This window comes from Pan troglodytes, chromosome 20 (genome assembly GCF_028858775.2).
Source record: "Pan troglodytes isolate AG18354 chromosome 20, NHGRI_mPanTro3-v2.0_pri, whole genome shotgun sequence".
Taxonomy (NCBI): domain Eukaryota; kingdom Metazoa; phylum Chordata; class Mammalia; order Primates; family Hominidae; genus Pan; species Pan troglodytes.
In genome coordinates this window covers 54,472,107-54,494,122 of record NC_072418.2, presented here as the reverse complement: position 1 = coordinate 54,494,122, position 22,016 = coordinate 54,472,107, and the positions used below count along the sequence as shown (strand labels likewise).

At 44.9% G+C, this 22,016-nt stretch overlaps 1 protein-coding gene across 3 annotated transcripts; it reads left to right on the top strand.

Moving 5' to 3' along the window:
• Positions 1-1,941: 1,941 nt before the first annotated feature.
• Positions 1,942-20,660, top strand: SIGLEC5 (sialic acid binding Ig like lectin 5). Of its 3 annotated transcripts, XM_016936724.4 has the most exons (9): positions 1,942-2,301; positions 2,385-2,768; positions 2,965-3,243; positions 3,519-3,557; positions 4,524-4,781; positions 4,869-5,153; positions 5,367-5,466; positions 6,484-6,565; positions 20,150-20,660. In XM_016936724.4, the coding sequence occupies exons 1-9, from the start codon at positions 2,115-2,117 to the stop codon at positions 20,339-20,341; spliced, it is 1,806 nt and encodes a 601-aa protein (XP_016792213.3). In that variant the 5' UTR covers positions 1,942-2,114; the 3' UTR covers positions 20,342-20,660. The 3 variants fall into 3 exon arrangements, with proteins under 3 accessions (XP_016792213.3, XP_016792214.3, XP_054528647.1); XM_016936725.4 differs by lacking the exon at positions 3,519-3,557; XM_054672672.2 differs by lacking the exon at positions 6,484-6,565 and having other exon boundaries at positions 20,150-20,362.
• The last annotated feature ends 1,356 nt before the right edge of the window (positions 20,661-22,016 follow it).

The window sequence follows — 22,016 nt, the reverse complement described above, 5'->3', positions numbered from 1 at the left end:
CCCTGTCTCAGAAAAAAAAAAAAAAACAGAAGTCAATTAAAAAAAAAAAGACTAGTGCAATAATGGAGATAGGTCAGGCTCAACTCGGAATACAGCAAAGACAAGGGGGGTTTATGGGCAAGAAGCATAGTGCAGCAGGTGAGGGAGGCTGGCTGTGTGTGTCAGTGGATGGAAAACTACTAAGAGGAGACACTGAAGATACCGGGATTCTTTCTAAACTGACTTAACAGGATTCTTGCTGAAAGCAGGCCAGCATGATCAGATACCAAGGGTGAGGGCTAGGGAATTTGATCAGATAGTGAAGGTGATCAGATATCAAGAGTCTTGCAAAACCGACTTAGCAGGATTCTTGCTACAGCTGGACAAGGCAGTCCCAAGGACAAAGCCTAGTTGAAAAAAGGGTTCAGAGGAGCTTTCATAAGTATGGTTAAGAAGAGAGTCTTTGTGACTCTTTAGAAAAAAAATACAAAAATACGAAATTTGGCACACATAGGATGATTTTTGGACTGAGAAAACACATCAAATCACAAAATCTAAAATGTCAAAATATGAGACAACTCAGAAAAATGGCATACTATTTTTATTAATAGTATAGTCTACCTGTCTGCTACACCTGCATACTTTTTCCTTATATTTTTGACTGATATTCTTTGATTGCCTTCATAATGGTGATAATTTTTTTTTTTTTTTGAGACAGAGTCTCACTTGGTCACCCAGGCTGGAGTGCAGTACCGCGTGATCTTGGCTCACTGCAACCTCTGCCTCCTGGGTTCAAGTGATTCTCCTGCCTCAGCCTCTGGAGTAGCTGGGACTATAGGTGTGCGCCATTATGCCTGGCTAATTTTTGTACTTTTAGTAGAGATGAGGTTTCACCACGTTGGCCAGGCTGGTCTCGAACTCCTGATCTCAGGTGGTCCACCCGCCTCCGCCTCCCAAAGTGCTTGGGATTACACATGTGAGCCACCATACCTGGCCAATATTGGAGAATAATTTTATAATATAATTTTTATAGATAGAATAGAAAGAGAAGTCGGTATTTCTTCTGGCATGGGTGGTTGACGTTTGCTTTGATCATTGATAGTTTAAGAAACTGTCTTTATTCTCACAACACATTAATCGGAATGTGTAACATTTTTTAATATGTTGTTAAATTTTGGGAAACTATTATGAAATTTCTTTCATAAAAGAGCAGTAACAATGCAGGTTACTTCCACACATTGCGTGGGCCCCTCCTGGGCATCTGAAAAGTGGATCCTGCAAGGGAGGGCATTGAAGATTGAGCTTCATCAGCCTCACAGTGGCAGATTTGCTTCTGTAGCTCCTTAATAGGATGAGGCTTTAGCAGGGGCTTGTGTTTCACTGCTGTCCCACAAGACCCTCAGGTCCATCGAGACCCAAACTGGACTGTGCTGTGTCCCAAGAATCTTCTTAACATAAGAGTGCTTCAGCTCTCTCATGTTCTGACCCTCCACTAAATTTGGGTCAAAAAAATTTTTTTTCAGCCCTTTTGAACTTTTTTTTTTTTTAAGGCAGGGTTTCACTCTGTTGCCCAGGCTGGAATGCCGTAGTGCGATCATGACTCACAGCAACCTCAAACTCCTGGGCTCAAGGAATCCTCCTATTTCAGTGCCCCGGAGGAGCTGAGACTATAGGTGTGCCACCACACCAGCTAATAGTTTTTATTTTTTGTAGAGATGGTGCCTTGCTATGTTGCCCAGGCTGGTCTCAGACTCCTGGGCTCAAACAACCCTCCCACCTCAGCCTCCCAAAGTGCTGGGATTACAGGCATGAGCTACCATGCCTGGTCACTTTGAACATTTAAAATCAAATTTAAAATTATGTATTTCCAGAATGTTTCATGGTTTTTAGGTGGAGGGTGGTTCTGACATCTCACCTCATCACCAGGACAAGCCCTTGTTTCTCTTTTCTTTCTGCATTCAGCCCCCTGAGGATCTCACTCATGACTGAAACATCATTTGAGGGGTGATCACCTCCAGATCCTCAGCTGGACAAGCCTCACATCGTCTGGGGGCCTCAGTATCTTCACCAGCGGCGTCCAGTGGGGGTGGGAGCAGAATGGCTTCCCAGCCCCCGCCTCACCCCAACAGCACGTGATGCCCAAGTTCTCCTTCTGTGCGAGGCGACAGCTCTCACTCACCCACCGGCTTCCTGTCGGGGCTTTCTCAGCCCCACCCCACATTTGGGGCATTTCCTTCCCTGACAGCGGGACCTGGGACTGGGCTGGGGCCCTGGCGGATGGAGACATGCTGCCCCTGCTGCTGCTGCCCCTGCTGTGGGGGGGTGAGTGAGCTGAGGGAGGAGGGACAGGCACAGGGGTGAGAAGGGGGGCTGGAGCTGCAGCTGAGCCTCTGTGCCCCCCCCAGGGTCCCTGCAGGAGGAGCCAGGCTACGAGCTGCAAGTGCAGAAGTCGGTGACGGTGCAGGAGGGCCTGTGCGTCCTTGTGTCCTGCTCCTTCTCTTACCCCTGGAGATCCTGGTATTCCTCTCCCCCACTCTACATCTACTGGTTCCGGGACGGGGAGAGCCCATACTACGCTGAGGCTGTGGCCACAAACAACCTAGACGGAAGAGTGAAGCCAGGGACCCGGGGCCGATTCCGCCTCCTTGGGGATGTCCAGAAGAAGAACTGCTCCCTGAGCATCGGAGATGCCAGAATGGAGGACACGGGAAGCTATTTCTTCCACGTGGAGAGAGGAAGGGATGTAAAACATAGCTACCAACAGAATAAGCTGAACTTGGAGGTGACAGGTATGGCAGAGGCCCTAGGAGAGGACCCTGGGACGTGGAGACCCCCGTATGAGAACAGGGACAGGGCTTGGGCAGGGGCGGCTGGAGGAGGTGCAGGACTTGGGGTAGGTCGGGGCCTGAGGCCTGGCCACTCTCGGGGTCACACCTTACGTCCTCAAGCCCCTGGGGCCCAGGTATCTCCCTGTCTCCTCCTCAGCCCTGATAGAGAAACCCGACATCCACTTTCTGGAGCCTCTGGAGTCCGGCCGCCCCACAAGGCTGAGCTGCAGCCTTCCAGGATCCTGTGAAGCGGGACGACCTCTCACATTCTCCTGGACAGGGAATGCCCTCAGCCCCCTGGACCCCGAGACCACCCGCTCCTCGGAGCTCACCCTCACCCCCAGGCCCGAGGACCATGGCACCAACCTCACCTGTCGGGTGAAACGCCAAGGAGCTCAGGTGACCACGGAGAGAACTGTCCAGCTCAATGTCTCCTGTGAGTGGTGCTGGGGACACAGCTGAGTCCCCAAGGGCAGTGGGAGTGAGGTGTGTGTGTGTGTGTGTGTGTGTGTGTGTAAGGAAGACAGAGAGAAACAAAACAATAACTTGAGAAACCTTGTGTGTGGATCTAAGCCTTGGGATCTGGGGGGAGTGAGACAGGACAGCCTTCCCCACTTGGTGGGTTTCTGTGGCTCCTCTTTGGGTACCTCCTGGGCCCATGCCCATCTCACTCCTCACTGCTGAAGCCAAGGTTATATCTTTTTATCCCAGATGCTCCACAGACCATCACCATCTTCAGGAACGGCATAGGTAGGAGAGACCTCCTCTCTGAAGCTGGGACCTGCCTCTGGGTCTGTCTCTGAGCAGAGGTAGAGAATCAGAGCTTGAATGGAATCAGATTTGGGAAGAGCAAGAATGAGAATTACTGCCTTCTGGCTTCCACCTTCTGTGAGCCCCATGTGCAGGCACACATGCACACACGCACATACACACGCACACATGCACACACGCACATATACACGCACACACACACATGCATATACACCACACACATACACATGCAATACACCACACACACATACACACACACACATGCACACACGCATACACATGCACACACGCACATACACACGCACACACATGCATATACACCACACACATACACATGCAATACACCACACACACACGCACATACACACACACATGCACACACGCACATACACCACACACATATGCAGATACACCCACACACACACGTATGTACACCCGCACACGCACACACACACGCACACAGGTGCACACTCATGCACTCTGCTCAAAGCAATGAACAGACTTTAGACCCCACCCATCTCCCATCCCTCCTGTGGTCTGGTTCTTTCCACAGTCACCAAGGACCACTCCATGCCCCTCTCATCTCAGTCAGCCCAGCTCTGTGGTTCTTCTCTCACCCTTCCACTCCTGCATCCTCAGTCTTATTTCCTGTCACATTAGCGGACTGTATTTCCCAACACCACCGGGGGCTCTCTGTCCTCTCTCCACCACAGTCCAGGCATGTACCAGTGAGATATTGAGCCTCCTCTGGAGACATGAGACTCAGACACTTTGGTCAGTTTCCTGAGTGTGCAAAGGCCCAGCCTTTGAACCAGGGTGCAATCAAGCCAGCATAGGCCAGGGGAGGAGAGGGAGATGTCTTCTGGATCCTGGGAAGGAGGGAAGGATAGGGACTGTCAGCCTCCCTGGCCCCATCTCTCTTTCCCCACCCTTCTCTCCCCAAAGCCCTAGAGATCCTGCAAAACACCTCATACCTTCCGGTCCTAGAGGGCCAGGCTCTGCGGCTGCTCTGTGATGCTCCCAGCAACCCCCCTGCACACCTCAGCTGGTTCCAGGGCTCCCCTGCCCTGAACGCCACCCCCATCTCCAATACCGGGATCTTGGAGCTTCGTCGAGTAAGGTCTGCAGAAGAAGGAGGCTTCACCTGCCGCGCTCAGCACCCGCTGGGCTTCCTGCAAATTTTTCTGAATCTCTCAGTTTACTGTGAGTGTGGGGGCAGCTGGAGCAGGAACTGCATGGTATTAAAGAAGGAAGAGGCCCCCTGCTGAGTTTTGTCCTCCCTCCCCACAGCCCTCCCACAGTTGCTGGGCCCCTCCTGCTCCTGGGAGGCTGAGGGTCTGCACTGCAGCTGCTCCTTTCGAGCCCGGCCGGCCCCCTCCCTGTGCTGGTGGCTTGGGGAGAAGCCGCTGGAGGGGAACAGCAGCCAGGGCTCATTCAAGGTCAACTCCAGCTCAGCTGGGCCCTGGGCCAACAGCTCCCTGATCCTCCACGGGGGGCTCAGCTCCGACCTCAAAGTCAGCTGCAAGGCCTGGAACAGCTATGGGTCCCAGAGCGGCTCTGTCCTGCTGCTGCAAGGTCAGGGGGCGTATTGCAGAGGGCAGGGGCCTGAAGGGAGGGGCATGGATCCCAGAGTGATGGATGGTGGGAGAGAGAGGCTGGACTGGTGGTGGGGAGACAGGGTTCTTCATCTCCTGTCTGAGCAGGGCCCTGGAGCAAGTTGCCCAGCAGGTGGGAGGACAAGAGTCTGAGTCCTGGGAGTGAATTATTGCACGCCCCTCTTTTCTGCAGGGAGATCGAACCTCGGGACAGGAGTGGTTCCTGCAGCCCTTGGTGGTGCTGGTGTCATGGCCCTGCTCTGTATCTGTCTGTGCCTCATCTTCTTTTTAATGTAAGTCTTGGTCCCAGGGAAGGTACAGGGTGGTGTTTGTAGGGAGTAGGAGAGACTGAATCTCAGAAACACAGAGCTAAGGCCAGAGGTGGTGATGTGTGCTTGTGGTTCCAGATGCTCAGGAGTCTGAGGCAGGAGGATCACTTGATCATGGAGGTTGAGGCTGCAGTGAGCCAGGATTGTGCCAATGCACTCCATCCTGGGCCTCAGAGCGAGAGACCCTGTCTTAAAAGAAAAACAAAACAAAACAAAAAGCCAGAGAGGTCTTCTTTCTTTTTTCCTTTTCTAATAGCTTTATTGAGATACATGCTTTGTACAATTCATCCACTGAAAGTGTACGAGTCAATGGCTTTAAGTATATTGACAGAGTTATGCATCTGTCACCAAAATCAATTTTAGAACATTTTCATTAGCCTAAAGTGAAAAACGAAGACAAAGAAACCTTGCACCCCTTAGCTATCACTCCTGCTTCTTTCCCCAGCCCTAACCTATTCCCTGTCTCTGTGGATTTGTCTGTCCTGAAGTTGCAGTTGTACTTTGTGTGAATGGAATCACGCGATATGTGGTCCTTTGTGGCTGGCTTCTTTCACTGGGCCTAATGTTTTCAAGATTCATCTACGTAGTAGCATGCATCGATACTTCATTCCTTTTTGTTTTCAAATAATATTCCATTATATAAATGGAACACATTTGATTTGTGGGTTCAGCTGTTGACGGGTATTTGGGTTGCCTCTGCTTCTTGGCTATGATGCATAACACTGCTATGACCATTCCTGCCACGGTTTTGTGTGTAAGAGGAGGTCTATATGATGGAAATTCAGTCCATGGCCACCCTGACCAAATCCCTGGTTATCCAGGAGGATGGAGCCCTCACTCCGAAGTCAGGAAGGTCTCCGAGTTCAGTTCCGGGGCCTGGATGGCTTCATTGTCATTTTCACCATCTTAGCATGGGATGGGGCAACTTGCTAACCCGTGCCTGGGTGGTCCCAGCTGCACTGTGCTGGTTTCTTTCCTTAGAGTGAAAGCCCGCAGGAAGCAAGCAGCTGGGAGAACAGAGAAAATGGATGATGAAGATCCCATTATGGGTACCGTCACCTCGGTGAGTGGTTTGGGGATCTTCTCATGTGCATGTCCACTCGGAAAGTCCAGGCTGAGCTCTTCAGCATTCTGCCAAACCCACTCCTCCCTCATCACCTGGGAGTTCTCTTCTCTCCTGTTCTCCCCCTTCATATCCCAGAGCCAGGAAATCATTATGTCCCATTCAACCTTCTTTGTTTTTTGTTTGTTTGTTTGTTTTTGAGATGGAGTTTCACTCTTGTTACCCAGGCTGGAGTGCAATAGTGCAATCTTGGCTCACTGCAAACTCCACCTCCCAGGTTCAAGCGATTCTCCTGCCTCAGCCTCCCAAGTAGCTGGGATTACAGGCGCACACCACCATGCCCGGCTAATTTTTGTATTTTTAGTAGAGACGGGATTTTGCCATGTTAGGCAGGCAGTTCTTGAACTCCTGACCTCAGGTGATCCGCCCGCCTCGGCCTCCCAAAGTGCTGGGATTACACACGTAAGCCCGGCCACCAACCTTCTTTCTAAAAGTAAAACTAACTTGTGCTTTGCTCATCTTCCCTCCCCACCTCTACTGACCACAGAGCCTGCCTCACCTCCTCCCTGCCTCCATCTCTCATCCCAAACTTCAGGCTGCCAGAATCATCGCCCCAAAACTATTACTTCCCAGGCAGCCTGGAGTTTCAATGTTGTTGTTGTTTGTTCCTGTTGCTTAGAGAATCAGGCCCACATTCCTTGCCCCACACCAGGTGGCCACTTCAGCCTGTTTCTGTCCTCTGATCCTGCCCCGTGGCCTGGCCACGCTGGCCTTCTGTCTCCATACAGACCTGCTGTCCTACGACTTTGAGCCCTTGCAAGTATAGTTTCTTCCACCCTTCCTTCCCCGTTTCCACCAGACTACCTCATCTAATCCTTCCAGCTCTAATCTCAGTATCTGCTACTCTAGTCATTTCCCCTCCTGTTGACATCTACCCCTTCTCTTCTGTGTTTACAGCCCTACATGCATCCCCGTCCCCATCACACATCACCACTGCCTTTACCTGTCTCCACCCACTCATCATATCTGTGGAATTCTTTTTTATTTTTATTTTTTGGAGACGGAGTCTTGCTCTGTCACCCAGGCTGGAGTGCAGTGGCGCAACCTCGGCTCACTGCAACCTCTGCCTCCCAGGCTCAAGCAACTCTCCTGCCTCAGCCTCCCAAGTAGCTGGGATTACAGGCATGCACCACCTGGCTACTTTTTGTATTTTTAGTAGAGACGGGGTTTCACCATGTTGGCCAGGGTGGTCTCGAACTCCTGACCTCAGGTGATCTGCCTGCCTCAGCCTCCCAAAGTGCTGGGATTACAGGTGTGAGCCACTGCGCCTGGCCAATATCTGTGGAATTCTTGAAGGACAGGGGCTGGGGCTTCTTTAGCACCTGCAGTTTTTTCTCATGCTGTTTCTGTCCAGCGTGTCTCCTCTCCTTTTTTACAAAATTGATCTAGTGTTGCCCCGAATGAATTGTCCAAAATGCTTAGTTCATGACCAAGCTATCATGACTGGAACAAGCATCATTTACTTTTACTTTTTCACTTTGGTTCATAATATGATAAATAACTGCAAACCCACCATCCAACCTAAGACCTAACACGTTGGTGATAACTTATATCCACCTGTGTTGCTCCCTGATCCATTCCCAGTAACCACTGTTGTGAATCTTGTCTTCCCAGTGTTGTCACATATATGTAGACTTATACCACTATTTAGTTTTAATTGTTTATGAATCTACAGAGGGTATCATGTTCCATGCACACTTCTTGGACTTGCTTTGTAGACTCAACATTGTATTATGATTCATCCATGTTGTATAAAGTTGCAGTTATATTCATTTTTCCTGCTTATAATATATATATTTTTTGAGAAAGGGTCTGACTCTATTGCCCAGGTTGGAGTGCAGTGGTGCAATCTCAGCTCATTGCAACCTCCACCTCCCGGGTTCAAGCAACTCTCCTGCCTCAGCCACCTGAGTAGCTGGGATTACAGGCGTGTACCACCATGCAAGGCTCATTTTTTATTTTTAGTAGCGATGGGGTTTCACCACGTTGGCCAGTCTGGTCTTGATCCACCCACCTTGACCTCCCAAAGTGCTGGGATTATAAGTGTGACGGCTTACAATATTATATTTTGTGATTGTATCTATCACCTAAGCTCATATTAATGCAAACTTGAGTTGTTTCCATTTGAGCCGTTCTGAACATTCTTATCCTTGTCTCACCGTACTAACACACAAGAGCTTTTCTTTAGCATTACCTAAAGATTGAGTTGCCGCATTGCTGGGCATGTGAACGGGCATCTTTACAAGGTCATGAAAAATGGCTTTCCAAAGCAATTATATCCGTTTATACTCTCATCTATGCCTAGGAAATCTTGTTGTTCTGTAATCTTTCCAGCACTTGCTTTTCTCAGTTTTCTCAGTTTTGGAGGCTATTTTACTATCTCACTATGGTATTGATTTGCATTTCCTCGGTTACCAGTGAAGATGAAAAATCTCTCTCTGCTTTCATCTTCTATAAAACACCTGGTCACATCTGAATCCCATTTTCCTATTGGGTGTTTGACTTTTTCTTAATGAATTTGTTGGAGGGCTTTATACATTTTTACACTATTTTTCTCATTGTATGTGTTGTAAATATAAATATCTTCTCCCAATGCATAGCTTGTCTTCACTTCTTAAAGTGATCTTCAATGAACATAAGTTCCTAGTTGTAATATAATCATATTCACAAATCCTCTCTTTTCTATTGAGTACCTTTTGGATCTCATTAAAAAAAATTTCACCCATCCTAAGATTAGAAAGATATTCAAATATAGTTTCTACTAAAAGTTTTATGCTTTTATTTTTAATTTTGTGGGTACATATTAAATGTATGTATTTATGGGGTACATGAACTGTTTTAATAGAGGCATGCAGTGTGAAATAAACACTTCATGAAGAATTGGGTACCCATCCCCTCAAGCATTGATCCGTTGCGTTGCAAACAATCCAGAAGCAACCTAAGTGTCCATCAATAGATGAATGGATAAAGAAAATGTTGTGCATATACACAATGGAGTACTATTCAGCCATAAAAAAGAATGAGATCCAGTCATTTGCAACGACATGGATGGAACTGGAGATCATTATGTTAAGTGAAATAAGCCAGGCACAAAAAGACAAACATTGCATGTTCTCACATATTTGTGGGATCTAAGAATTAAAAAAAATTGAACTGATGGACATAGAGAGTATGCTTTTCTTTTGACATTTAAGTACTCACTCTATCTGAGGTTGACTTTTGTGTATGGTGTATAGTGATGATCCATATATGTTTCTCCTTCATTTCTGAATAGTCCTTCTCCCTTCTCCATTGAGCAACATGCCAATTCTGCCATGTATTAAAATTCTATATATTTGTGGGTCTCTTTCTGTGGTCTCTATTCTATTCCAATAGTCAATTTTACTGTCCCTGAGTCATCACTGTCTATAAATTCAAAAATAAGTCCTGATATAGAGTACAGCAAAACCTCTTCCTTAATCTCCTTCAATAGTATCTTGACCATTCTTGGTCCTTTTTTTTTTTTCACTTTAATGTTAGAATCAGGTTGTCAAGGCCGGGCGCGGTGGCTCACGCCTGTAATCCCAGCACTTTGGGAGGCCGAGGTGGGTGGATCACGAGGTCAGGAGATAGAGACCATCCTGGCTAACACGGTGAAACCCCGTCTTTACTAAAAATACAAAAAAAAAAAAAAATTAGCCAGGTGTGGTGGCAGGCACCTGTAGTCCCAGCTACTCGGGAGGCTGAGGCAGGAGAATGGCGTGAACCTGGGAGGCAGAGCTTTCAGTGAGCAGAGATCGCGCCAGTGCACTCCAGCCTGGGTGACAGAGCACGACTCCGTCTCAAAACAAAACAAAACAAAAAACAAAAAAGCAAAACAAAACAAAACAAAAAAGAATCAGGTTGTCAAATTCCAAAAAATACATTGAATCTTGAGTCTATAGCTCAATCTGGAAAAAATTTACTTGTTTAGAAATTCATGCCTTCTTATCCATGTATTCCTTTAAATATTTTTAAGCGTTTAAAAGAGATGATGTAGAGTTTCTTCACACAGGTCTAACACATCTTTTGTTATTTTTCTTCCTAAATACCAGTTTTTGTTGCTATTGTAAATGCTATCTTTTTAAAAGTGCATTTTCTGATTCCTTATCAGAATGCAGAATGAAAGTATTTAAAAAATATAAGAGGGGTTTTTTTTTGTAATTAAAAAAATCACAAGTTGGTCTTGCATGTGTCCTTTAGCATCTTCTTGCTTTGGTAGCTGGAGAATTCTTAGATCTTTTTATAAGCCTGCTGATCTCTTCTTTTTCAGAAATATAGATACCATCTGAAAAATTAGTGATATTCCTATTTTTAACTGTCATGGCTTGCTGAATCAAAGCAGCTGGGTTTGATGCAAGTGTAATGCTATTTTCTTAAAGAATCAACTCATCCTTTTGGGCTTCAGGTACTGAGCAAGAAATGCCTGTCCTCATGTATACTCTGCAGATGTATTTTTCTTCTAACAGATGTCAGATTTCAACAAATGACCCACTGTCCTGAATAATCACTTTGATGAGGAAGTGAGGACACGCAAACCTAACCTCATCTGGCAACGGAAGTCTGTGTAACACCTCAGACTGTGGGCAGTTTGTGACTACGGATGGTTTGAAGAATAGCCAGTTACCTTTCATTTCCCCACCATTTGGCAACACAGAACTTCTCCTTTTTCTTTCCTACATTGATGGGGTTGAATTTCTCGGCTGGGTTCCTTGAGGGGATTCACTACAACTGTGCATCTCTTCATAGTGACACCTACCTCCTCTGGGATGTCAGCTCTCTGGATTTAGAGAATTGTCTTAATTCTCTCAGTAAACGCAGCAAGTAAAACTCATTTTTAATTGATTTCATTTCCTTCCAACTTGCTAAGCTCCCTTATTAGTTCAAATAACTAGTATATAGAAATTGAAGTATTTTAAATAAATTTTTTTCAATTAAAACAAAATCACAAATTAGGCCAGGTTTGGTGGCTCATGCCTGTAATCCCAGAACTTTGGGAAGCTGAGGCAGGAGGATCTCTTGAGGCCAGGAGTTCAAGGCCAGGGGATAACACAGTGAGACCTCCATCTCTACAAAAGGAAAAAAAATCACACATTGGTCTTGGGTATTATTTAGAATGTTTTGGGATTTCAAATTAGATGATTATATCATCTGCAAAATAATAACAGCCTATCTCTTCCCTTTGTCCTAAGCACTTCTTTCCTTTTTCTTGTTTCAATATGCTGGGTGAGATTACGGTCAAAGTTGAGTAGACATAGTGACAATGGGCATCTTTTGCTACTGCTGATTTTGAAGGAAATGCACCCAATATCCTGCCACTTGGTTCTGTGAACTTTCATCAGGTTAAGGAAGTTCCTTTCTATCACTACATAAGTTTTTATCCTAAACTTCTGTTGTATTTTTTGAATGCATCTACTGATAGGATTTTTTCCTACTTAATCTGTTACCATGGGGAATGACAATTAAAGATTTTTCTAGCATGAAACTACTCCTGCATTCCTGGGAGAAAACCATATTGTTCATAGCATTTTTAAAAATACTCCAGTAGGTTGTTTGATCATCTTTTGCTCAGCACTTTTGCGTCTATATGCATGGTCAAATACACTTGTCATTTTCCTTTTTCCTCCTGTTTCTTTTGTTTGGGCATCAAGATAAGATTGAGAAAGTGGGGACTAGTCTCTCTTTTTCTACTGCCTGGAAGAGTGTGTATAAAACTGAAATGACTTGTTTCCTGAATGACTGATAGATGTCACTTATCAAACTACCTGGGCCTGGTGGCGTCGCTATGTGCAATCTTCCTAATTTAATCATTTTATGTATTCTTCAGCGAGCTTTATTCTAGGGACGTGTTCGTTTCACCTAAGTTTCATATATATATATATTTTGACAGAAGGATATGGGTGGCATTCTTTTGTCTTTATATTATTTGTTTTTGTCGAGATTACTTCCCCTTTTAGAAATATTCCTGACATTGGTTATTTGTGACTTCTTTCTTTTTTTCTAGCTAAATCTTGTTAATTGCTTTCCCTATTTTATTATCAGTTTCAAGGAACCAACTTTTGGGATTGTAGAATTTTCTCACTGTATCTTTGTTTTCTGTTTTATTGATTTTTACTCTCATTTTCTCAGCACCTTCCTTCTACTTGTTTTGGTTTATTCTGATGATCTTTGATAAATTTTTAAGCTGGATACTTAGCTTCTTAGTGTATATATTTTCATTCTCTATAAAACGTAGTTAGGGATAAATTTCTCTCAGAATTTCATTTTCTTCCCATTCCACAAATTTTGATATGTATTATTTGAATAACATTCAGCTGTGGATATTGTTAAAACAACATTGTGATTTCTTTTTTGAATCTTAAATTATTTGTGATTAAAAATTCCAAAGGTATGAAGATTTTAAAAATCTTTCATAATTAAATTCTAAGTAGATGCTTTTTGGTCAGAATACATGGTTTTATAATATCTGTTTTTAAAATTTGTTGAGACTTGATCTGTGGCCTGTATACAATGAATTTTTGTAAATGTTTCCCTGTGTGCTTAAGAATAATGTATATTTTTAGCCGGGTGCGGTGGCTCATACCTGTAATCCCAGCATTTTGGGAGGCCGAGGTGGGCAGATCACAAGGTCAGGAGTTCAAGACCAGCCTGGCCAATATGGTGAAACCCTGTCTCTACTAAAAATATAAAAATTACCTGGGCATGCTGGGTGGTGGCAGGCACCTGTAGTCCCAGCTACTCAGGAGGCTGAGGCAGGAGAATCGTATGAACCCAGGAGGTGGAGGTTGCAGTGAGCCAAGATCGTGCCACTGCACTCCAGCCTGGGCAACAATGTATATTTTTTATTTCTTAAATTAACAGTCCAGTGTGTTAATTGTAATGTTCAAATCCAAATCTTTAGATGTCAACAGATCTTCCCAACATGTCAATACTTGAGAGAGGTGTGTTGAAATCTTACATTATGATAATGTATTTGTCAATTTCTTACTGTAATTCTAACAATTGTGTTTCTTATATTTGATGTACTTTTAAATTAAAAACATATATTTTAGAAAAGCATTATATCTTCTCAGTGAACTGAACATTTTATCAAACATAGTAATTCTTTCTCTTCATAGTGGTGCTTTTTTTTTTTTTTTTTTTGGAGACAGAGTCTCACTCTGTCACCCAGGCTGCAGTGCAGTGGTACGATCTCGGCTCACTGTAACTTCCACCTCCTGGGTTCAAGCGATTCTCCTGCTTCAGCCTCCCGAGTAGCTGGGATTACAGGTGCCCGCCACCATGCCCAGGTAATTTTTGTATTTTTAGTGGAGACAGGGTTTTATCATGTTGACCGGGCTGGTCTTGAACTCCTGGGCTCAAGTGATCTGCCCAGCTCGTCCTCCCAAAGTGCTGGGATTACAGGTGTGAGCCACTGTGCCCGGCTCATAATGATGCTTTTTGCTTTAAAGTCTGTTCGACTGGATTTTTTTTTTTTTTTTGAGGCAGGGTCTCACTCTTTCACGCGGGCTGGAATGAAGCGGCATGTGGATCTTAATATAGCTACTCTAGTTTCTTATTGATTAGTTAGATGCCTGATACTTTTTCATTTTCTCCCATCCTCCCAACATTTTATGTATTTATGCTCTACCAGTGATTTTTGTAAACAGTATATAACCAGGTTTTAAAAAATCCAATTTGACATCCCTTGTTGAGTTTACTCTACTGGTATTTATTGTGGTTACTGACATATGTGGATTTCTTTCTACTATTTTAACTTTTACTTTCACTTAGTTCCACTTTTTCAATATTTCATTTTTCTCCTTTCTTACTTAGAAGCTTAATATCTTGCCGGGCACAGTGATGCATACCTGTAATTCCAGCTACTTGGGAGGGTGAGGTAGGAGCATCGCTTGAGCCCAGGACTTTGAATCTAGTATGAGCAACATAGCAAGACACTCGCCTCAAAAAAAAAATTAATATCTCTGTCTTACATCTAACGAAAAGAATTTTGGTGCGCTTTTATATCTCTTGGCCTCTCTTCCTTCAACTCTTTACAATATTGATATTTTCTACAAATGTGCAGTTTTTGTTCTGTGTTATTATGAACATACTTAGCATTTTTCTATTATTTGATTTTTTAAAAAATATACAGCTACACATTGTGTTGAGGTATTTTGTTACCTTTCTATTCCATACTTATCACAGATTTTCTGTTTTTCTTTCTCTTTCTCTCTTTTTATTTGAATTCTTCCCCCCAGTGGGTTTTCAATTTGGGTTCCTCAAGGCTTCTGAAGACTTATATGCCTGGAAATATATTTTATCCCCTTACATTTGAATTTTATTTGGCAGGATATACATTCTAAAATTAAAGTGATTTTCCTTTGGCGCTTTAAACTCCACCCCACTGTTTCTTGCATTTAGTATTGCTGTTAAGACATCTTATGTCATTCTTAATCTCACATATTTGTAGGTAATCCACTCATTTTCCCTGGAAACTTTTATAATTTTCTCTTTGGTTCTGATATTCTTAAGATCCACTGTCCTGTATCTAGGCATGGGATTCCCTGCATCTTTTTTCTTGCACTCGTGGGGCCCTTTCAGCTGAGGTGTTTCATCTTCTTTAACTCTGGAAATTTTGTTCCCACTATTTTTTTCAAATATTTTTCCTTTTCTACTTTTTTTTTTTTTAAGGTGGACTCTTGTTCTGTCGCCCAGGCTGGAGTGCAGTGGCACGATCTCCTCTCACTGCAAGCTCCGCCTCCCGGGTTCACGCCATTCTCCTGCCTCAGCCCTCCAAGTAGCTGGGACTACAGGCGCCCGCCACCATGCCCGGCTAATTTTTTGTATTTTTAGTAGAGACGGGGTTTCACCGTCTTAGCCAGGATGGTCTTGATCTCCTGACCTTGTGATCCGCCAGCCTCGGCCTCCCAAAGTACTGGCATGAGCCACCACGCCCGGCCTATTTCTTTTTTATCTTATTTGAAAACTATTATTATCTAAATGTTCAAGTGTTTTTTTTTTTTTCTTTTTGACAGTCTCACTCTGTTGCCCAGGCTAGAGTGCAGTGGCACAATCTCGGCTCACTGCAATCTCTGCCTCCTGGGTTCAAGTGAATCTTGTGCCTCAGCCTCCTGAGTAGCTGGGATTACAGGTGCACATCATCACGCCTGGCTAATTTTTGTATTTTTTTAGAGACAGGATTTTGCCATGTCGGCCAAGCTGATCTTGAACTCCTGACCTCAAGTGATCTGCCTGCCTTGGCCTTCCAAAGTGCTGGGATTACAGGCATGAGCCACCCCGCCTGGCCAGTTTTCTATTTCTATCCTCCATCTATCTTAACCTTTTTCTTATATATTCTAGTCTTCATCTTTCCCTGCTTCCTTTTAGGGGATACTTCTGACGGCCCTTCTAGCTCACTAATTTGCCCTCAATTATAGTCATTCTATTCTCCATCCCATCCATTGGGCTCTTCCTATGATATTTTTCAGATATTTTCGCATGGCCCTTTTTGCATCAAGTACACAATTACATAATTCCTTATTATGTTTCACATTCATTTTGCATGCACACTTTGTTATTGACAAAGTTTCTTATGCTTGTTTTCATGCTGCTAATATTGTCACATCTTTTTAGTGCGTGTAATATGCTCAGTTTAGCTTCTTGACCAAAGCGTCCTAGTACTTGTGCTTCTAGTGGTCTATCAGGTTCTGTTGGTTTGCTTTTCTTCAAAGGTGCCCAGCCTTCTGAGCTGTGAGCTCATATTCCCCTGGGGTTATTGGCTACTCTGGCAGTGTTTCTTGAATGAGGGAAGGGCAGATGCTGGCCTGTGTCAGGCTTACTGAGCCAAAGAAATGACAGGGACACCAGGCACGGTGGCTCACGCCTGTAATCCCAGCACTTTGGGAGGCCGAGGCGGGCAGATCACCTGAGGTCGGGAGTTTGAGGCCAGCCCAACCAACATGGAGAAACTCCGTCTCTACTAAAAATACAAAATTAGCCAGGTGTGGTGGCACATGCCTGTAATCCCAGCTACTCGGGAGGCTGAGGCAGGGGAATCTCTTGAACCTGGGAGGTGGAGGTTGCAGTGAGCCGAGATAATGCCATTGCACTCCAGCCTGGGCAACAACAGTGAAGCATTGTCTCAAAAAAAGAGAAATGACTGGGACAAGCCCCAGGGTGGATCCCCTCAAGAACCCAAACCACACCTAACCAGTCCCACTTCCTATCACCCCAGTAAGGCAGCTTAAGTCATCCCTCCATCTTCAGACCCTCGTGGAGAAGCAACATTGGTCAAGGACTCTCATTGCATTGTGATCCACCGGCCCTGGGAGTTTGGAGTGGAGAAAATGGCAAGAAGAATGTCAAAGACCAGTGAGCTTCCACCTCTGTTCTCCTTCTCCTCACCCCAGTGGGCCTCTGGTGCTTACCCAACACATGCCTCTTGGACACTGGCACATCATAATCCTGTCCATACTCTGAATTCTGCAGTAAGGGGCAGACTATGTTTGTCCCACTGGAAGGGTAGAGGAGAGAAAGGAGCAGAATTCAAGTATGTTTGGGCTAACCCATCCTCTCAACAAGCCAGCTGTCCCCCCGCCCAGTTCTCCCACCCCTTTTCTTCAAATGAGCCTTAACTTTCCTCTAGGGATATCAGTGTGATTGACTGATCATGAATTGATTTGTAAAGTTTTGTTCACCCAGGAGCTCCATCTTTAGTTCCATCATTGGTAGGTCTTGGAGAACAGAGCCAGTGTATGAATTCACGCTTTTGACAAGAACTATGGTAGAGAGAGCTTTGTTTTCTCCCTTATTTTACCTTTCACCGTTCTGCACACTTTCATACCATAGGCAGAATGGTAAAGCGAGGCACAGCATGGTCCCTGGAGTTTGACGTCCTGCATTCAGGTTCTAGATTCACCCACTTGCAAGCTGTGTGACCTTGGATAAGCTAATGAACCTCTCTGTTTTTTTGTTTTCTCCTATAGAAATTGGGTTATTAATATGCTAGTATCCGTCTCGGATTGTTACAAGGAGTGCTTAGTAAAGTGGCAAGCTCACAGGGAGCTCACTTATAACTGTTACTCAGTATTACTTTTCCTTCTGTCTAACAAGGAACTGCATGACGGGGAGGTATTTGGGTGGTTTCAGTCTGCTTTATGTCCTCATTTACAAGAACGGCATCTAGCCCAAAGAAAGCACTCAGCAAAGAGCTATTGAGTGAAAGGGTGAACATACTGCATTGTCCTATTTACTAATCTGAGCTGTGCCTTTTCTTTCAGTTGTCAATTTCACCCTTTTTATTTCATACACCGCAAACCTATTGATAGACATATGTCTTTATTTCTTCCTTTGCCTGCATAATGCTGGTGTGCATAGCCACTTTTTCATTTTATTTCATCTTTCTTGTGCCTAATATAAGCAGCTCTCTCCAGAAAGTCTATTTTTTTCTGACACAATGAAGCCATTTTTCCCTAACTCTGGAGTCCTCTTAAAAAACTTTATGGCCAGGTGTGGTGGCTCACACCTGTAATCCCACCACTCTGGAAGGCTAAACTGGGCCTGTCGCTTAGCCCAGGAGTTTGAGACCAACCTGGGTAATGTGGCGAAACCCTGTCTTTACAAAAATTAGCTGGGCATGGTGGCATGTGCCTGTGGTCTCAGCTACTCAGGAAGCTGAGGTGGGAGGATTGCTTGAGCCAGGGACGGGAGGTTGCAGTGAGACGAAATCACACCACTGCCCTCCAGCCTGGATGACAGAGTGAAACTCTGTCTCAAAAAGAAAACTTCTCAGCTACTGTTTGAAGACTCACATTGCTTTCAACATATTTTCCATAGCGTGATGGGTAGGGATATGGGTGAAGGTGGGAGAGGAAAGAAATTGCTTACTTGTATCTGGTTACCATCTTTGCTGGGGACAGGATCTGCTCCATTTTGTTTCTCTTTCATGGAACCTGGGTCCAGGATCAGAATTGCCATCTCTTTTCTGGTTTGCACATGAGACACCTTGTAACCTATGCCGAAGGTATACATTTGCTTCATCAATAATCCGCTCCTCCTGCCTAGGTCAGGGTCTATGTCTGATTTCTCACACTGTATGTGCCCAGAACCTGAAACAGGGGAGACAGGGCTGAGTTCGAATCCTGGCCTCGCCATGTATTAGATGAATAACCCTGGGCAAGCTACTTAACCTCTCTCCACCTCAGTTTCCCTGTGTGTAAGGTGGGGATAATTAGAATATCTTTTATACTGTTGTGGGTTTTTTTTTTGTGATGATTCAATGTGATTAGTAAGTCCTCAATATGGTCTAATCAATCATAGTATTACAAAATTTTGAAAGAATGAGCGAATAGTTGAGTTCACAGGAAATGTATATGGACAGGTGGGGCCGGGATTTGAACCCAGCCCTGTCTGCCCTGTGCCAGGTCCTGGGCACATACAGTGTGAGAAATCAGACATAGACCCTGACCTAGGCAGCCTATGGCCCGTCCTTAGGAGGAGTGGATTATAAAAGGATGAATTGATAAATGTCACATCAGCCCAACTTCCCTGTGGGAACCATTTGTTGTATTTTTCTCTTATTTGGTGTTGAGGTCTCTCTTTGGGGAGTGGTCATAAACTCTAGCCCTGCCTTGAGTGGGAACCCCAGAGATCTGGCCATCATGTTCACAGTGTGACTTTCACAGAATACTCCTTTATCCTGGCACACCACCTACTGCCTAAGTGCCCAGCCTGTGACCCCCTCTCACAGCAAACTTGTTTATCCTGGCAGATTCCCTTGCAGCTTTCCTATGACCTGTGTCCAGTTTATCCCCACCAAGACAGCTATTCTCTAGGAGAGCCTTGACCAGAAAAGAAGTGAGGTTCAGGTCTGTTGGGCGGGTAGCACACAGAGGAGACAGCACAACAAAACACATGAAATAACAGAAGCAGTTTATTACTCACAGGTCCCAGAGAGAAGACAGCACAGCAAGCCTGGAAGGGCGAATGGAAAGGAGGGAACTGACCAGGACACAAGTGCTCATCCAGTGGGTAGGGGGCAAGAGAGAGAGAGAGAGAGAGAGAGAGGAGAGAAGAACCCATGAGCCAAAGCCTTAATTAGAGTCCAGGGCATAATCCAAGCAGGCTTCCCACAGGGAGTTCTAACTGGGGTTTTAGAGCTAGCAGGCAGGAGTTCTGTGGAGCCACACTGTGACTGAGAGGTGGTTGCTGCAGTATATCTGCGCAGCCTATGAGGGACACAGGAGTCAAGAGGTAAGTCAAGTAGGTTGTAACTGTATGTCCCATAGGGAGCTGGTCACAAGGAGATGGTTGTATAAGGCAGACATTTGGATTAACCACCTTGGAGAACTGGGAGGAGGTAGAGAATTGGAAATTGTGTCCAGGTGACTAAGCCCTGCTTCTGGCATGAGAAAGTCCAACTTCCATTCAAAATAAATCCCAAGGCAACATATAAATATAAGAACTCATTATTCTACACCTGCCTCTTTATTCCTACTGTGACACCTTTCCTTCCCCTTTACTCAGGGTTCCAGGAAGAAGCCCTGGCCAGACAGCCCTGGAGATCAAGCATCTCCTCCTGGGGATGCCCCTCCCTTGGAAGAACAAAAGGAGCTCCATTATGCTTCCCTTAGTTTTTCTGAGATGAAGTCGAGGGAGCCTAAGGACCAGGAGGCCCCAAGCACCACGGAGTACTCGGAGATCAAGACAAGCAAGTGAGGATTTGCCCAGAGTTCAGTCCTGGCTGGAGGAGCCACAGCCTGTCTGGGGGAAAGGACAAGTCAGGGACCACTTGCTGAAGCATGAAGAGCCCTTGTGGCAATGTTAACATTAACTGATGTTTAAGTGCTCCAAGCAGAGCAGAAAGAAGACAGATGATGGAATTAGAGAGGTGGGCTCAAATCTAGGCCCTGGCACTGTCATCAAGCAATTCACTGCATCCCTCTGTGCCTCAGTTTCCCATTCTGTAAATCAGAGATCATGCATGTTACCTCAAAGGTTGTTGTGAACATTAAAGAAATCAACACGTGGAAATCAACCAACATGGGTCCTGGAACAGGGCGTTGTGCTCAGTGCTTTCTGGTCTCTCTTCCTTGAATAGAAAGGTCCTGCTGGCAAGTTCTCTCAAGGCTGGGGATGACCAGGCACAAAAAACAGGGCAGCAATATGTTGGTGTCACTCCCCTTCCCAAAACTCTTCAAAGACTCCCTAGGAAAGACCAGCCCCTCAGCCTGGCACTTGGTTCATGATGTGGGATCTTATATCCTTGCCAGAGTCATATCTTTGCCCACTTTTACCTGCAATCCTTGCATCATATTCCATTGGCTCCAGTCCTTCATTTATGAGACCCATAGGAATCCTTCCAACAGCCAAAGAGTTGAGTCTAACTCTTTCCTGCCCAAACCCATTCATGGCCCCCTGGCCTTAGACAATATATCACAAGCATCTCCCCTGACACGTAAAGTCCTTCATGATCTCCCTGCTATCTATTCATTTATACTTTCCTCTTGCCTAACCCTTCCTTAAGCCTTTCATGCTGGTTCATACCACACTGTCTTTGCAATTTGAGATTCCTCCTCCTGGAAGCCATGCCTCCTTGCTTTCATCTGGCTTACACTATCTTTTCCTCCAAACATGAGTTAATGGGTGGTCTTGAGTTGGAACAGTGGACTGAAGAAAGAACTTATACTCTCCCTCCTCTAAAATTGAACTAATTTATTTTTTAAAATGCTAAACCAAAAGCAGCTAAAAATTCTCCAGTTACTTATCTAGGGTATCTCCAAACCCAGATAAATGACAATGTTAGAAACTTTAGCAAGTGGCCATGAGGAAATGAGTGGATAATTCCCGTGGAGTACTGGGAGGACATTGATTCTCACTATCTACCACCCAAACCTCATTTTCATCACTGTAAAGAAGTTGAATTGTGACTACTGTTTTGGTTATGACAGGTTAGATAATTTTGATCAAGTCTTGTGTTGAAAATAATAAAATCTTTTGGGGAAAAAATGAGTAGAAAAAGAATCCTTCCCTTAAATAGTATAGAATGCCTGAAAAGAAAATGGAAACTTAGGCCAAAATTCTGGGGAAAGGCTGAACCCAGAGAAGTAAGCAGAATCACTAAGCCAAAATTTCCAGGGGCATTTGCTCATATTGAAAAAGGAAGCTTTGGTTCTTTGGTCTTGCATGTGGCTCTGGAAATGAAGGTTAAGTCTGTGGCCCAGCGAAAGGTTGCAAATGTCAAAAGAGACCATCCCTACATTGGGTTTGTGTCAAGGTAAGGCTGAATCAAAACTGAAGACAAGGAAAAAAATCTGAACAGCTACCAGAGAAAAAGGATCACCTTCAAAAGAAAAGTCATTTAATTGACAACTGAATTATCTGTAGCAACCTG